The 17,525-nt window shown below is 44.4% G+C and overlaps 2 protein-coding genes across 19 annotated transcripts in view; one reads left to right on the forward strand and one right to left on the reverse strand.

Moving 5' to 3' along the window:
• The window catches only part of LOC118358464 (splicing regulator ARVCF-like), a 366,019-nt gene that overhangs the window by 53,381 nt on the left and 295,113 nt on the right, over nucleotides 1-17,525 (forward strand). The gene's annotated exons all lie outside the window — the stretch shown is intronic.
• On the reverse strand, nucleotides 7,640-10,094 carry LOC127911715 (outer mitochondrial transmembrane helix translocase). The gene is made up of 8 exons (XM_052479041.1): nucleotides 9,891-10,094; nucleotides 9,670-9,768; nucleotides 9,375-9,495; nucleotides 9,047-9,247; nucleotides 8,757-8,863; nucleotides 8,543-8,632; nucleotides 8,399-8,449; nucleotides 7,640-8,192 (listed from the first exon to the last, which is right to left on the reverse strand). Exons 1-8 carry the CDS (start codon nucleotides 10,062-10,064, stop codon nucleotides 8,016-8,018), a joined length of 1,020 nt encoding a protein of 339 aa, XP_052335001.1. The 5' UTR covers nucleotides 10,065-10,094; the 3' UTR covers nucleotides 7,640-8,015.

Genomic DNA, 17,525 nt, shown 5'->3' on the forward strand with positions numbered 1-17,525 from the left:
CCCCTGCGATATGCAACTTTTCAGGGAAATCAGGAACCAATATACTCAGTCAGTTAGGAAAGCTAAGGCTATCTTTTTCAAACAGAAATTTGCATTCTGTAGCACTAATTCCATAACGTTTTGGGACACTGTAAAGTCCATGGAGAAAAAGGGCACCTCCTCCCAGCTGCCCACTGCACTGAGGATTGAAAACACTGTCACCACCGATAAATCTACGATAATCGATCATTTCAATAAGCATTTTTGTACGGCTGGCCATGCTTTCCACCTGGCTACTCCTACCCCGGCCAACATCTCAGCACCCCCTGCAGCAACTTGTCCAAGCCCCCCACACTTCTCCTTCACCCAAATCCAGAGAGCTGATATTCTGAAAGAGCTGCAAAATCTGGATCCCTACAAATCAGCTGGGCTAGACTATCTGGACCCTCTCTTCATCGACCTGGCCAATGCTTTTAACTATGTCTATCACCGCATTCTTATCGCCTGACTCAATAGTCTTGGTTTCTCCAATGACTGCCTCGTCTGGTTCACTAACTACTTCTCAGATAGAGTTCAGTGAGTCAAATCGGAGGGCCTGTTGTCCAGACCTCTGGCAGTCTCTATGGGGGTGCCACAAGGTTCAATTCTCGGGCCGACTCTTTTCTTTCTATATATCAATGATGTTGCTCTTGCTGCTGGTGATTCCCTGATCCACCTCTACACAGATGACACCATTCTGTATACAACTGGTCCTTCTTTGGACACTGTGCTAACAAACCTCCAAACGAGCTTCAACGCCATACAACACTCCTTCCGTGGCCTCCAACTGCTTTTAAATGCTAGTAAAAGTAAGTGCATGCTCTTCAACCGATTGTTGCCCGCACCCACCCGCCTGACTAGCATCACTACTCTGGACAGTTCTGACTTAGAATATGTAGACAACTACAAATACCTAGGTGTCTGGTTTGACTGTAAACTCTCCTTCGGGACTCACCTTAAGCATCTCCAATCCAAAATTAAATCTAGAATCTGCTTCCTATTTCGCAACAAAGCCTCCTTCACTCATGCTGCCAAAAATACCCTCGTAAAACTGACTATCCTACCGATCATTGACCTGGGCGATGTCATTTACAAAATAGCCTCCAACACTCTACTCAGTAAATTGGATGTAGTCTATCACAGTGCCATGCGTTTTGTCACCAAAGCCCCATATACTACCCACCACTGCGACCTGTATGCTCTCGTTGGCTGGCCCTCACTACATATTCGTTGTCAAACCCACTGGCTCCAGGTCATCTACAAGTCTTTGCTAGGTAAAGCCCTGCCTTATCTCAGCTCACTGGTCACCATAGCAACACCCACCCGTAGCACACGCTCTAGCAGGTATATTTCACTGGTCATACCCAAAGCCAACACTTACTTTGACCACCTTTCCTTCCAGTTTTCTGCTGCCATTGACTGGAACGAATTGCAATAATCACTGAAGCTGGAGTCATATATCTTCCTCTCTAACTTAAAGCATCAGCTGTCAGAGCAGCTTACCGATCATTGTACCTGTACACAGCCAATCTGTAAATAGCACACCCAACTACCTCATCCCCATTTAGTTATTTATCCTCTTGCTCTTTTGCACCCCAGTATCTCTACTTGCACATCATCATTTGCACATCTATCACTCCAGTGTTAATGCTAAATTGTAATTATTTTGCCTCTATGACCTATTTATTGTCTTACCTCTCTACTATTCAACATTTGCACACACTACATAGTTTTTTGTATTGTGTTATTGACTGTATGTTTGTTTATGTGTAACTGTGTTGTTGTTTGTGTTGCACTGCTTTGCTTTATCTTGGCCAGGTCGCAGTTGTGTATGAGAACTTGTTCTCAACTGGCCTACCTGGTTAAAAGAAGGTGAAATAAAAAATGTAAAAACTTAAAGCTTGTCTGGGTTGGCCATCTATCATCACCAGGGTCACTTCTCTGACTTCTGGCTCGTAGATTTGGCTGTGCTTCACGGACTGCTTTATTCATGTTTACATGCTTGACAAAGGATACTTGTCAATCACAGACAGTGCTACTGTATAGCCATCTATCCATCCATAATACATTGTGGATGCCTCAGGGGAGAAGGAGCAGTGGTGAACACACTCAATTCTCATAGCAGAGTGAAAAGTAAAGATATTTGAATAAAAAATTACTCAAGTAAAAGTGAAAGTCACCCAGTAAAATACTACTTGAGTAAAAGTCTAAAAGTATTTGGTTTTAAATATACTTAAGTATCAAAAGTAAAAGTATAAACCATTTCAAATTCCTTATATTCAGCAAACCAGACGGTGGATAGCCAGGGGTACACTCCAACACTCAGACATATTTTACAATCGAAGCATTTGTGATTCGTGAGTCCGCCAGATCAGAGACAGTAGGGATGATCAGGGATGTTCTCTTGGATGACCAGGGATGTTCTCTTGGACCATTTTCTTGTCAAAATGTAACAAGTTCTTTTAGATGTCAGGGAAAATGTATGGAGTAAAAAGTACATTATTTTCTTTACACGGAACCCAAACCGGCTGCACCATCGTGCGCCATCGTGCGCCATCGTGCATAAATTAATTTTGTCCCCCTACACCAAACGCGATCACGACACACAGGTTAAATATCAAAACAAACTCTGAACCAATTACATAATTTTGGGAACCGGTCGAACAGCATTAAACATTTATGGAAATGTAGCTAGTTAGCTTGCACTTGCTAACTAATTTGTCCTATAAACATTGAGTTGTTATTTTACCTGAAATGAACAAGGTCCTCTACTCCAACAATTAATCCACGCATAAAACGGTAATCCGAATCGGTTTTAGCCATCAAATAAAATAAAATAAAATTAAATTTGTCACATACACATGGTTAGCAGATGTTAATGCGAGTGTAGCGAAATGCTTGTGCTTCTAGTTCCGACAATGCAGTGATAACCAACAAGTAATCTAACTAACAATTCCAAAACTACTGTCTTATACACAGTGTAAGGGGATAAAGAATATGTACATAAGGATATATGAATGAGTGATGGTACAGGGCAGCATACAGTAGATGGTATCGAGTACAGTATATACATATGAGATGAGTATGTAGACAAAGTGGCATAGTTAAAGTGGCTAGTGATACATGCATTACATAAGGATGCAGTCGATGATATAGAGTACAGTATATACGTATGCATATGAGATGAATAATGTAGGGTAAGTAACATTATATAAGGTAGCATTGTTTAAAGTGGCTAGTGATATATTTACATCATTTCCCATCAATTCCCATTATTAAGTGGCTGGAGTTGGGTCAGTGTCAATGACAGTGTGTTGGCAGCAGCCACTCAATGTTAGTGGTGGCTGTTTAACAGTCTGATGGCCTTGAGATAGAAGCTGTTTTTCAGTCTCTCGGTCCCAGCTTTGATGCACCTGTACTGACCTCGCCTTCTGGATGATAGCGGGGTGAACAGGCAGTGGCTCGGGTGGTTGATGTCCTTGATGATCTTTATGGCCTTCCTGTAACATCGGGTGGTGTAGGTGTCCTGGAGGGCAGGTAGTTTGCCCCCGGTGATGCGTTGTGCAGACCTCACTACCCTCTGGAGAGCCTTACGGTTGAGGGCGGAGCAGTTGCCGTACCAGGCGGTGATACAGCCCGCCAGGATGCTCTCGATTGTGCATCTGTAGAACTTTGTGAGTGCTTTTTGTGACAAGCCGAATTTCTTCAGCCTCCTGAGGTTGAAGAGGCGCTGCTGCGCCTTCTTCACGACGCTGTCAGTGTGAGTGGACCAATTCAGTTTGTCTGTGATGTGTATGCCGAGGAAATTAAAACTTGCTACCCTCTCTACTACTGTTCCATCGATGTGGATAGGGGGGTGTTCCCTCTGCTGTTTCCTGAAGTCCACAATCATCTCCTTAGTTTTGTTGACGTTGAGTGTGAGGTTATTTTCCTGACACCACACTCCGAGGGCCCTCACCTCCTCCCTGTAGGCCGTCTCGTCATTGTTGGTAATCAAGCCTACCACTGTTGTGTCGTCCGCAAACTTGATGATTGAGTTGGAGGCGTGCGTGGCCACGCAGTCGTGGGTGAACAGGGAGTACAGGAGAGGGCTCAGAACGCACCCTTGTTGGCCCCCCTTGTTGAGGATCAGCGGGGAAGAGATATTGTTGCCTACCCTCACCACCTGGGGGCGGCCCGTCAGGAAGTCCAGTACCCAGTTGCACAGGGCGGGGTCGAGACCCAGGGTCTTGAGCTTGATGACGAGCTTCGAGGGTACTATGGCGTTGAATGCCGAGCTGTAGTCGATGAACAGTATTCTCACATAGGTATTCCTCTTGTCCAGGTGGGTTAGGGCAGTGTGGTTGAGATTGCATCGTCTGTGGACCTATTTGGGCGGTAAGCAAATTGGAGTGGGTCTAGGGCAGGGGTGTCAAACTCAAATACCCAGTGGGCCAAAATGTAAAACCTGAACAAAGTCACGGGCCAACATTGAACAAATTAACCTTTTAATATGGACCCAAACAAGTTTTGCTTTAACATTGAATATGGAACAAGCATCGCTTATTACCATACAATATATCATTTAATAGTGGAGACATGCAAAATCGAATTTCAAATTAAAAAACACATCAATGGCATTCATTTATTAAATAAATACAATTTAAATAAAAATGGTATGCCTCTTTTCTATTTGCAGCCTTCTGATTTAAATACCAAAATAAACTTTTTCCACTGGCTAATAATTTCACAAATAAAATGATAATAAATCAATCAACCATTCAAGCCCATGCCTTGTAGCAAGAAAAAGTGCATAAAGAAAACGTAAATTATTGCACACTGGTCTAATCTGATGTGCCCAAGCCAGATACCTGGCATCTCTTCTTGGATGCTAGTTCATCAATGTCTGGGCTCAAGCTCTGAGCTGAAGAAATCCTCAGTATCGAGCGAAGATGTTCATCAGTCAGACGTCTCCTGTGAGTTGTTTTGGTCATCTTCATCGAGGAGAAAAGTTGCTCGCATAGATAAGTGCTGCCGAACATGGAGAGCATCTGAGCAGCTTGGGTGCGGAGCTGAGGCATTGTGTCAGGGATGAACCGTGGAAACTGTGCGGCGCCCACAGCATCATACTTTTGACTTCAGCGTGTCGTTGCACTGGAGTTCAATCAGCTCCATTTGGATGTTGGTTGGTGCATTTTCCACATCAACTGCGAAGGGATTACTAAGCAGTTCAAACTTGCATTTCTGGGCATCGAAGTCGGCATATCGCCGGCTAAACTCAGCGGCGAGAACACTGAGTTTTTCAGCAAACTGTGCGCATGGGAACACGGCGGTAGAGATCTGCGCTTTTATGGATTGGCAGCAGGGAAAATAGCAAAGGTTTCCTTCCAGCATCTGATTCTCCCACAGGCACAGTTTAGTTTTGAAGGCCCTCACTGCAGCGTACATGTCTTTGTTGATGCGCCCCCGCCCCTGAAGCTGCAGGTTCAGCGCATCGAGATGGCTCGAGATGTCACAGAGAAAGGCCAGCTCACACAGGAACTTTTGCTCCTGGAGCTCTGCTGTATCCTTCCCTTTGGTTTCCAGGAATTGACATATTTCCTCACGCAGCTCGAAACATCTGTTCAGTACTTTTCGTCTGCTTAGCCATCTCACCTCTGTGTGATATGGCACGTCTGCGTATTCCGAACCACACTCCTCCAGAAAAGATTTAAACTGGCGGTGATTTAGACCTTTGGCTCTTATAAAGTTAACTACCTGTGTTACTGTGGTCATAACATGTTCCATCTTTAGGGCTTTGGCACACAGTGCTTCCTGATGTATGATGCAGTGGTAAACAGTTAGCTCACCTGCACAGTTCTCTTCCTGCATCTTCTCCCGAACCATGCCCACCAGTCCACTCTTTTTACCGCACATCCCTGGCGCACCATCTGTCGTTAATCCAACGAGTTTATCCCACGGCAGCTTTATTTCAGTTACACATTTGGAAACCTCCTCAAAGATTTCCTTTCCTGTGGTTGTGCCATGCATTGATTTGAATCCTAATAGCTCCTCCGTAACACACAGATTTGAGTCCACTCCACGGATGAAGACTGACAGCTGAGCAGTATCAGATGCGTCGCAGCTCTCATCCACAGCAAGGGAGAACGCAACAAAATCTTTTCCCTTTTCCATCAGCTGGTCATACAGATTGGTGGCAAGATCACATGTGCGATCAGCTACTGTGTTCCTGCTCAGGCTCACGTTTGAAAATGCTTGTTTTTTCTCTGGGCATACGAGGTCACAAACCTTCATCATGCACTTTTTCATGAACTCTCCCTCATTAAAGGGCCGGGCTGATTTTGCGATCTCTGCTGCCACTATATAACTAGCCTTTACAGCAGCCTCGCTTTGTGATGTGGCTTTTTAAACATATTCTGTTGTGAAACCAAACTTCTTTTCATCTCCTCTACTTTCTGGCTCCTTTGAGTCATGTCCAGGTCCTTGTATTTGTCATGGTGTTTCGTTTCATAGTGTCGTCTAATGTTGTACTCCTTACTTACAGCCACGTTGACTCCACAAACAAGACAAACAGGTTTGTCTTTTACATATGTAAACAGATATTCTGCCTCCCACTTGTCCAGAAAGCTCCTGTTTTCTGCCTTTCTTTTCGCCATTTTTGGGAAGGGTTAGCTCGCTGACAGTTGTAGCGTCTATGTTGCTACGACTACTGTCACAGAGGAGAGAGCGTTTCTGGGTCCTGTCCTGATTGGCGCGCGAAAACAGCAGAGCATTATGGGATTCGTAGTATTAGTGGTGAATGCGCTGTATAATACCGGCGGGCCAGCTCTAGTAGTAATTTGGTATTGTCTCGCGGGCCAAATATAATTACCCCGCGGACCAAATTTGGCCCACGGGCCAGAGTTTGACACCCATGCTTTAAGACATGAAGGTCAGTCCAACTGGAACATTTCAATAACTTTGAAAGTTTCTTCAAGTGTAGTCTCAAAAACCATCAAGCACCATGATGAAACTGGTTCTCATGTGGACCGCCACAGGAAAGGAAGCCCCAGAGTTACCTCTAATTAACTTATCCTCTGCAGCAGAGTACCAGCCTCAGAAATTGCAGCCCGAATATATGCTTCAAACAGTTCAAGTAACAGACACATCTCAGCATCAACTGTTCAGGGACTGCATGAATCAGGCCTTCATGGTCGAATTGCTGAACGAAACCACTACTAAAGGACACCAATAAGAAGAAGAGACTTGCTTGGGCCAAGAACCACGAGCAATGGACATTAGACAGGTGGAAATCTGTCCTTTGGTCTGATGAGTCCAAATTTGACATTTTTGGGTCCAACCGGCGTGTCTGAGACGCAGAGTAGGTGAACGGATGATCTCCGCATGTGTGGTTCCCACCGTGAAGCATGGAGGTGGTGGTGTGATAGTGCTTTGCTGGTGACACTGTCTGTGATTTATTTAGAATTCAAGGCACAATTAACCAGCATGGCTACCACAGCATTCTGCAGCGATACGCCATCCCATTTGGTTTGGGCTTAGTGGGACCATCATTTCCACAGGACAATGACCCAACACACCCTCAGGCTGTGTAAGGGCTGTTTGACCAAGAAGGAGAGTGATGGAGTGCTGCATCAGACGACCTGGCCTCCACAATCAACTGACCTCAATCCAACTGAGATGGTTTGGGATGAGTTGGACCGCAGAGTGAAGGAAAAGCATTCCATATGGTTTACTTCATAGTTGTGATGTCTTCACTATTATTCTACAATGTAGGAAATAGTCAAAGTAAACAGAAATCCTTGAATGAGTAGGTGTCCAAACTTTTGACTGGTACTGTATGTGTTTTATGAAAAATGTTCAACCATCGCCAGCTTTGAAGAGCTGAAGACTTCTCTTGTTGAAAGCGAAAAACACAAGCACAACACAATGAAGTATACTGTAACTTACAGCTACATTCAGCATAATAAAAAGGTCAAAGACCATCAGTTTGATGCTTGAGTTAGAAACAGTAATGGTTGTTACTTGTCTTCCTCGTCCTCCTCCTGCATCTGCTGGGCTATCTGTTTCATCTGCTGCTTGCGGACGTAGTCTCTAACACGGTACATGGCAGCATCGCGACACAGCTCCCTGAGGTCACTGCCTGATGAACCCTCCGACTTCTCTGCTATCTCCTTCAGATTAATGGCATTGCTTAGCTGAGGAAGAGTGGGACAAAGTGTTGGTTTAGTATACAGTACATTTATTCAGGCATGATACTGTAAATCACTATTCCAGATTTCATTGTCATTTGTGACGTTTGTTACTATTTAACCTTGAAATTCAACAGTGGATAGATATGAAACGACTCAAACTGGTTGGATATCTGAGAGGAAACGAAGGGATGGAGATGGTGTTAGCTTACATTTTCTCCTGCCAGGATCAACTTCAGTATCTCTGTCCTCTGTCTTGTAGTCTACAGAAGTACATAACATAATGAGAGACAGTTTTTAACATGACAGTTTGATTATCAGAGTGCATTCACAACATTCAAGTGTGTATATCTCACTGGTAGGCCCACGTGAAAGGTGGTGGGCATTCTGCGCAGTATGGCTGGGTCCAGATCCTGTGGTCTATTGGTGGCCCCCATCACCATCACCTGCAAGAACAATACCACAACATTAACTAACTGTACAACCAGCAAAGCAAGATATTAAACCAATGGCCAATACTCACGTAAAAGCAAATAAGACAAATCTAACTATGGGAGTTGGTAGTGGTACCTGACTGCTTGCCCCAGTCTCCAGCCCGTCCCACAAGCTCATAAACTGGGCCTTCATCATGGCTGTGGCCTCATGGTCCAGACTGGAGCGATTCCTCAGGAAGGAGTCTGAAAAATAAGACTTGAAAAGTGAACACAGCCTCAAATATGATTATATAAATGGTTGAGGTTAAAGAAATCAGTAAAGGATATCAATCAAGAGCATTTACACTACTGGATATTTAATGAACGGCTCTCACTAATGGTTCACAAATTAGTTTTAAAACAAGAGAGATACGTAATGACACGCACCAATTTCATCTATGAAAATGATACATGGCTGGATCTTGACAGCCAACGAGAAGACCGCAGCGGTGAGCTTCTGTGATTCGCCGTACCACTTGTCCGTCAGAGTGGAGGGCTGCAGGTTGATGAACTGGCATCCTGAGGCTTTGGCGGTTGCCTTGGCAATAAGAGTCTTCCCACACCCAGGAGGCCCATACAACAACACCCCTGAGGTGGTGACAGAGAGAGAATCAAATCATTAATTCACTTAATGCCCAAAAGTGTTAACCAAAATAATTTACTTTGGAAGAAAAAAATATGCAAAATACAAGATGATGTGCCCTGAAGCATTCACCTTTGGGAGGCTGAAAGAGTTTGGATCCAGCCAGTAGGTGTCTCTTCTGGAAGGGAAGGATAACAGTGTCCTGCAGTTCATAAATGACCTCATCAAGCCCTGCAATATCCCTCCAGGACACCTACAGATGAAGAGCAGCAAAATCATTAGGCTTACAACTTTATAAACAATGTGCAAAATGACTCCTTTCCTCTAACTTACTGTACAAAGCACAGATTATGTAACACCACCAACTTGGTAAGTCACAAAAATACAATTTAAAGAAGAACTGTCACACTTTATAGATTTCCCTTACCCTCATGCTGCGTGGATCTACCAGGTGAGAAGCAATGTTCATCTCATATTCAGTGAGTTTGACACCCTCCACTCCAATCTGCTTCATCAGCTGCTCTGCCTGGAGGAGGAGATGGATGTCACTCTACTGCTTAACACAATTGATGATTAATCTAACAATAATAAATAAATATATATTATAAGATTAATCAGATCTAAAACATAAACAATATGTGCACATACCCTTTTCTTGGCCTGGATCTTCTGTTTATGTGTAGGGTCCATTGCCTCCACCACCCATTTGATGCCGTAGTAGGTGGCAGCTCCAAAGATTGTCAGTCTCACGATCATTCCCACTACTTCATTTCGGGAAAGAGGGCGCATCAACACCTCCTGGGGAATGTCTTTCAGCAACATCTCAGCAACCAGCTGTCAGCCCATTGGCAGAGAATGGCCCACGGGCCGGAGTTTGACACCCATGGTCTAGGGTGTCAGGTAGGGTGGAGGTGATATGGTCCTTGACTAGTCTCTCAAAGCACTTCATGATGACGGAAGTGAGTGCTACGGGGCGGTAGTCGTTTAGCTCAGTTACCTTAGCTTTCTTGGGAACAGGAACAATGGTGGCCCTCTTGAAGCATGTGGGAACAGCAGACTGGTATAGGGATTGATTGAATATGTCCGTAAACACACCGGCCAGCTGGTCTGCGCATGCTCTGAGGGCGCGGCTGGGGATGCCGTCTGGGCCTGCAGCCTTGCGAGGGTTAACACGTTTAAATGTCTTACTCACCTCGGCTGCAGTGAAGGAGAGACCGCATGTTTTCTTTGCAGGCCGTGTCAGTGGCACTGTATTGTCCTCAAAGCTGGCAAAAAAGTTATTTAGTCTGCCTGGGAGCAAGACATCCTGGTCCGTGACTGGGCTGGGTTTTTTCTTGTAGTCCTTGATTGACTGTAGACCCTGCCACATGCCTCTTGTGTCTGAGCCGTTGAATTGAGATTCCACTTTGTCTCTGTACTGACGCTTAGCTTGTTTAATAGCCTTGCGGAGGGAATAGCTGCACTGTTTGTATTCGGTCATGTTACCAGACACCTTGCCCTGATTAAAAGCAGTGGTTCGCGCTTTCAGTTTCACGCGAATGCTGCCATCAATCCACGGTTTCTGGTTAGGGAATGTTTTTATCGTTGCTATGGGAACGACATCTTCAACGCACGTTCTAATGAACTCGCACACCGAATCAGCGTATTCGTCAATATTTTTATCTGACGCAATACGAAACATGTCCCAGTCCACGTGATGGAAGCAGTCTTGGAGTGTGGAGTCAGCTTGGTCGGACCAGCGTTGGACAGACCTCAGCGTGGGAGCCTCTTGTTTAAGTTTCTGTCTGTAGGCAGGGATCAACAAAATGGAGTCGTGGTCAGCTTTTCCGAAAGGGGGGCGGGGCAGGGCCTTATATGCGTCGCGGAAGTTAGAGTAACAATGATCCAAGGTTTTACCACCCCTGGTTGCGCAATCGATATGCTGATAAAATTTAGGGAGTCTTGTTTTCAGATTAGCTTTGTTAAAATCCCCAGCTACAATGAATGCAGCCTCCGGATAAATGGTTTCCAGTTTGCAAAGAGTTAAATAAAGTTTGTTCAGAGCCATCGATGTGTCTGCTTGGGGGGGATCTATACGGCTGTGATTATAATCGAAGAGAATTCTCTTGGTAGATTGTGAGGAATTCTAAATCAGGTGAACAGAAGGATTTGAGTTCCTGTATGTTTCTTTCATCACACCATGTCTCGTTAGTCATGAGGCATACGCCCCCGCCACTCTTCTTACCAGAAAGATGTTTGTTTCTGTCGGCGCGATGCGTGGAGAAACCCGTTGGCTGCACCGCCCCGGATAGCGTCTCTCCAGTGAGCCATGTTTCCGTGAAGCAGAGAACGTTAGTCTCTGATGTCCCTCTGGAATGCTACCCTTGCTCGGATTTCATCAACCTTGTTGTCAAGAGACTGGACATTTGCAAGAAGAATGCTAGGGAGTGGTGCACGATGTGCCCGTGTCCGGAGTCTGACCAGAAGACCGCTACGTTTCCCTCTTTTACGAAGTCGTTTTTTGGGGTCGCTGCATGGAATCAATTCCGTTGACCTGTTTGTAAGGCAGAACACAGGATCCGCGTCGCGGAAAACATATTCTTGGTCGTACTGATGGTGAGTTGACGCTGATCTTATATTCAGTAGTTCTTCTCGAATGTATGTAATGATACCTAAAATGACCTGGGGTAAGAAAGAAAGAAATGTAAGAAATGTAAGAAATAACACGTAAAAAAACAAAACTGCATAGTTTCCTAGGAACGCGAAGCGAGGCGGCCATCTCTGTCGGCGCCGGAAGCCATCTCTCCTCCTTTAAGGTTTTTTCATCTTTGAACTTATATGGTGATTGGCATCTAAACTTTCATATTATTACTACACCGACCGGCAACACAGTTCGTCTTTCAATCACCCACGTGGGTATAACAAATGAGGATATGGCACGTGGGTACCTGCTTCTATAAACCAATGAGGATATGGGAAAGGCAGGACTAGCAGCGTGATCTGCGTCAGAAATAGAAAGCCCTTGGCAACGCAGACGCTTGTTGACGCGCGTGAGCAGTGTTGGTGCAATAATTGAATAACATAGATTTCTACATTTATTTTGCAGCGCATGCACGCACGCAGCCTATTAGGAATTTAGTGAAGTAAAAGGAAAAGTTGGCAAAAATATAAATAATAACGTACCGATACCCCCAAAAATGACTTAAGTATTAGAAGTCGACAGATTATGATTTTTTAAATAATAATACCGATTATTGGAGGACCAAAATAAGCAGAGACCGATTAATTGGCCGTTTTTTTTTTTATTGGCCGATTATATATTTGTAATAATGGCAATTGCAACAATACTGAATGAACACTTACTTGAACTTAATATAATACATCAATAAAATCTATTTAGTCTCAAATAAATATTTAAACTTGTTCAATTTGGTTTAAATAATGTAAAAACAAGGTGTTGGAGAAGAAAGTAAAAGTGCAATATTTGCCATGTAAAAAAGCTAACGTTTAAATTCCTTGCTCAGAACATGAGAACATATGAAAGCTGGTGGTTCCTTTTAACATGAGTCTTCAATATTCCCAGGCAAGAAGTTTTAGGTTGTAGTTATTATAGGAATTATAGGACTATTTCACTCTATACCATTTGTATTTCATATACATTTGACTATTGGATAATCTCGGGAGTTGATAGGCTTGAAGTCATAAACAGTGCAATGCTTGAAGCACAGCTAAGAGCTGCTGGCAAATGCAGGAAAGTGCTGTTTGAATGAATGCATACGAGCCTACTGCTGCCTACCACTGCTCAGTCAGACTGCTCTATCAAATCATAGACTTAATTATAATAACACACAGAAATACGAGCCTTAGGTCATTAATATGGTAAAATCCGGAAACTATCATTTAGAAAACAAAACGTTTATTCTTTCAGTGAAATACGGAACCGTTCCGTATTTTATCTAACGGGTGGCATCCCTAAGTCTAAATATTGCTGTTACATTGTACAACCTTCAATGTTATGTCATAATTATGTACAATTCTGGCAAATTAGTTACTGTCTTTTTTAGGAAGAAATAGTCTTCACAGTTCGCAACGAGCCAAGCAGCCCAAACTGCTGCATATACACTGACTCTGCTTGCACAGAACGCAAGAGAAGTGACACAATTTCCCTAGTTAAAATAAATTCATGTTAGCAGGCAATATTAACTAAATATGCAGGTTTAAAAATATAAACTTGTGTATTGATTTTAAGAAAGGCATTGATGTTTATGGTTAGGTACACATTGGTGCAACGACAGTGCTTTTTTCACGAATGCGCTTGTTAAATCATCACCCATTTGGTGAAGTAGGCTGTAGTTCAATGATAAATTAACAGGCACACATCGATTATATGCAAACACAGGACAAGCTAGATAAACTAGTAATATCGTCAACCATGTGTAGTCGATTAGTGATTATATTAATTAAGATTGATTGATTGTTTTTTAGAAGATACGTTTAATGCTAGCTAGCACATTTCCTTGGCTCATTGCTGCACTCGAGTAACAGGTAGCCAGCCTGCCATGCAGTCTCCTCATGGAATGCAATGTACTCGGCCATAATCGGTGTCCCAAAATGCAGATTACCGATTGTTATGAAAACTTGAAATCGACCCTAATTAATCGGCCATTCCGATTAATCTGTCGACCTCTAAGTATTACTTTACACCACTGAGAAGGAGTAACAATGAAGACTATCATGGATCTGCTATTCCTACTCATAACACAGCACAATTCTACTACCATGACTGACTTCCTGATCTGGAGTATAATATATTGCATCTTTGATCATACAGTATCACAGCGCTTTTAACTGTTGATTGGACATTTTGAAATTAACACACTCCCCCATAATGAGGACTTGATATAGGCATCCTTCCATTGGCTTTGACTATAACGAGTTTGACTGAGGCAAAATAACTAAGGAGACTAGGGGGTGATGCGCTCTGACAGCTTTACAGACAGACACACTTGCTGAAAACTCAGAAATGAGAGAAGACCGGGAGATGTGGAAGTCCATTACCGACAACTCTAACTTCCCCCTCTCTCTGGAAATCACACTTCTGACGGCGAAACATTAGATTTCAATTTCATGTGGATCTGTGGTTGATACAACAGGCATACTGAAAGTGACTCGAGCCATATTTATTCCAGGGCAATGGCAGATATTGTGACTTCCCAGTCATAACAGAGAGATGTCTGTCTGTGTAGTGAAGCACAATGAACAGTTATGTCCCTTCTCATTTAGCTTACTACCACACCGCCTTTTGCATCACTCCCACTCTGTGTGCATGTAGGCATACTGTAACTTAACACGGCGAGGCTCTCTGTTGGCGTGTGAAAAATGGCTGTACGCATTCTTAATGTGCTTTAATTCACAAGACATCACCTTACCCGTACACTTCATAACAGTTATATACCCTAGAGTGTAGTACACTTAAAGACAAAAATACAACATTCACGTTGAGCTGATTCCCTATCTTTCTCTTCCGTTCCTTTTTTTCATCCCTCTTCTTCCTCTCACTGTCTTGGCATTGTGTTCTTCAACCCAGAACTATCCATTCTATCAACACACTGTGCCAATCACTCTCAAGGCTGAATACAGCTCCATATTAGCATATCCTTTAGTGAGCACTGCACTCCCTGTCAGTCTGTTCACCCTACTTCAGCACTTCACAAAGATATGATTCTGCCTTTATAGGATTGTTTACCCTGATATAATAGTCTCAGCTATGTGGATCTCCCATTCTGAATGAGGCCATTTTAATGTCATTGCAATGCCTGTGTTTGACCACACTGTGATGTGTCTGTCTGTATCTGCATGGGGGTTCTGTTACTGGATCGGCTCCAGCACTAACAGCCTGTAAATGAGAGTTTAAATGGATGTCAGAGGGCTGATGAGACAGACTGGAGGGGAAAGAGGGAGGGAGGGGGAGTGAGTCGAGAGGGAGGCAAGGAAGGAGGGAGGGAGGGAGGGGCAGTTGTAGGGAGGGAGGGAGGAGTCGAGAGAAGAGAGGGGTTAAGAGGAGAGGAGGGAGGGGTCAAGAAGTGGAGACGTGGCAGGGGGGAGTCAAGAGGAGAGGAGGGACGTGAGGCGAGAGGAGGGACGTGAGGCGAGAGGAGGGGCGAGAGGAGGGACGTGAGGCGAGAGGAGGGACGTGAGGCGAGAGGGGAGAGGGAGGGGTCAGGAGGACAAGAGAGGAGGGAGGGGTCAAGAGGAGAGAGGGAGGGAGGGGGTCAAGAGGAGAGAGGGAGGGAGGGGGGTCAAGAGGAGAGAGGGAGGGAGGGGGGTCAAGAGGAGAGAAGGGAGGGAGGGAGGGAGGGGCAGTCTAGTCGAGAAGAGGAGGGAGGGGTGGTGTTCAAGAGGAGAGGGAGGAAAGGGGAGAGGAAGGATGTGAGGGGAGGGATGTGAGGGGAGGGATGTGAGGGGAGGGATGTGAGGGGCGAGGAGGGATAGGAGGGATGTGAGGGGCGAGGAGGGATGTGAGGGGCGAGGAGGGATGTGAGGGGCGAGGAGGGATGTGAGGGCAGAGGAGGGATGTGAGGGGAGAGGAAAGGGGCTACGCCTGTTGTCTGAAAAACCTCTTTGGCACAGCTCTGAGAGAATACACAGGATTCATTGTTTGTGTGTCTCTGCTCTAGGAATCAGTGAGTACGGTTTGGTGTGTGTATTCTTGTGCACGCTCTGGGAAGAAGTGTGTGGGTGAGTTGTGACTGGTTAATCTATTAGCCATTAGAAGAGACTGCTTAACACTTTTGTATTGACTGGAAGTGTCTATGGTCGTGTTTCAACAGGTATCAGAATAGTTTTTCTCATTGTAGGTGTGACATACTGAGCTCAGTAGCTGGTAGAAAACAGCCTGAGTGCAATGGATAGCCCTCTCATTCTGCATAGAATAAATTCACAATCATGTTGACATGCTATGCTTTTCCTCAGGCTTCTCCCGTACCAGATGATTCAATCTTCAATTCTGATATTTTTCACTGTCCGGTCACACATACATCTGTGTATAATGTATTTCATATCTTGTAAATTATGGGTCTATAAGTCCTTATGAATGGACAGTCGATCAAAACTGGAAGTGTTTGAATGTAGACAGACAAGTTTTCATTATATAAGCATTTCAAAGCCATTGCATCCTATACCCATTCAACTACAAAGCTTGATTATCAAATCGGAGAAATGTCAAAAACGTCCAGGTATGTTTCAATTATGAATGGTCTTGCATGTTTGTGTCAGATTGACAGTTTGAAATACAGTTGGGGACTGAGGAGATATTCAAATGCTGAGCAATCAAGAGAGGTACAGGGACTCAGTACCAGTGCAGTTCCCCTGAGTGTTTTCTTGTTGATTTCTCCTCATTAAAACTCAGTAAGACCTTCCTATCCCCTTACCATTACACTCAGTACACCGCTCTGACCTCACTTGAACCATGTGCTTCTTAACCTTTATGGAAATATGTTTTTTAGAGAAAGCAGGCTTAATGTTAGCGTTTTATCAGTGTATCACCTGAGGCTCTGTCTGGACTGGCACATTTCTCAGTCAGCACTATACTTACTGCATGCATGACTACTGGGTGACATCATGGCAGTTCCTGTACACTGTCGCTCCCTGTTCCCTATTCCTGCTCCCCTTTGAATTACCTCACCCTTCACTCTCAGTTAATCTCTCCGAGTTCACTGTGCCATGTGGAGGAGCCCAGTGCTGAGAAGAGACATGGGAAAATTCAGTCACCTTTAGTTCTCTGAAGTCCAACAGTAGTAGTGGCCATGTGGACAGGACAGGAGCAGTTGTCCAAGCAGACATCCAATAGAATGACCATTAACACTGCTTGTCCTGTCACTGTTAAGATTGTCTGAACGTCACAACACAACCCTTACTCCAGTGTCCATCTGGTCCTCTCCTTTACTCTCCTCACCCTCCCCCCTTAACTGACATAATATCTGGCTCAACACCCCTCCTCCATCACAGCAGGTGACTAAACATGTTGCACACATGCAGTATGTTTGAGGCCAAGCCTGTTATATGTCTCGCTAACTGCTAATGAGACTTGGCTGTCTGGGTTATGTCTGCCATACAGTAGTGCTGCTGGGTCTGGGTTATGTCTGCCATACGGTAGTGCTGCTGGGTCTGGGTTATGTCTGCCATACAGTAGTGCTGCTGGGTCTGGGTTATGTCTGCCATACGGTAGTGCTGCTGGGTCTGGGTTATGTCTGCCATACGGTAGTGCTGCTGGGTCTGGGTTATGTCTGCCATACGGTAGTGCTG

Source organism: Oncorhynchus keta, chromosome 25 (assembly GCF_023373465.1).
Source record: "Oncorhynchus keta strain PuntledgeMale-10-30-2019 chromosome 25, Oket_V2, whole genome shotgun sequence".
In the NCBI taxonomy this organism is placed as follows: Eukaryota; Metazoa; Chordata; class Actinopteri; order Salmoniformes; family Salmonidae; genus Oncorhynchus; species Oncorhynchus keta.

What these genes read in the sequence shown, in the direction of transcription:
- LOC127911715 (XM_052479041.1), bottom strand. Translation starts at nt 10,064, where the DNA reads ATGTTGCTGAAAGACATTCCCCAGGAGGTGTTGATGCGCCCTCTTTCC. An exon ending in TAGATCCACGCAGCATGAGG is followed by an intron (nt 9,496 to 9,669) that starts GTAAGGGAAATC and finishes CTTCATCTGTAG; the next exon opens with GTGTCCTGGAGGGATATTGC. An exon ending in AGACTGGGGCAAGCAGTCAG is followed by an intron (nt 8,633 to 8,756) that starts GTACCACTACCA and finishes TTGTTCTTGCAG; the next exon opens with GTGATGGTGATGGGGGCCAC.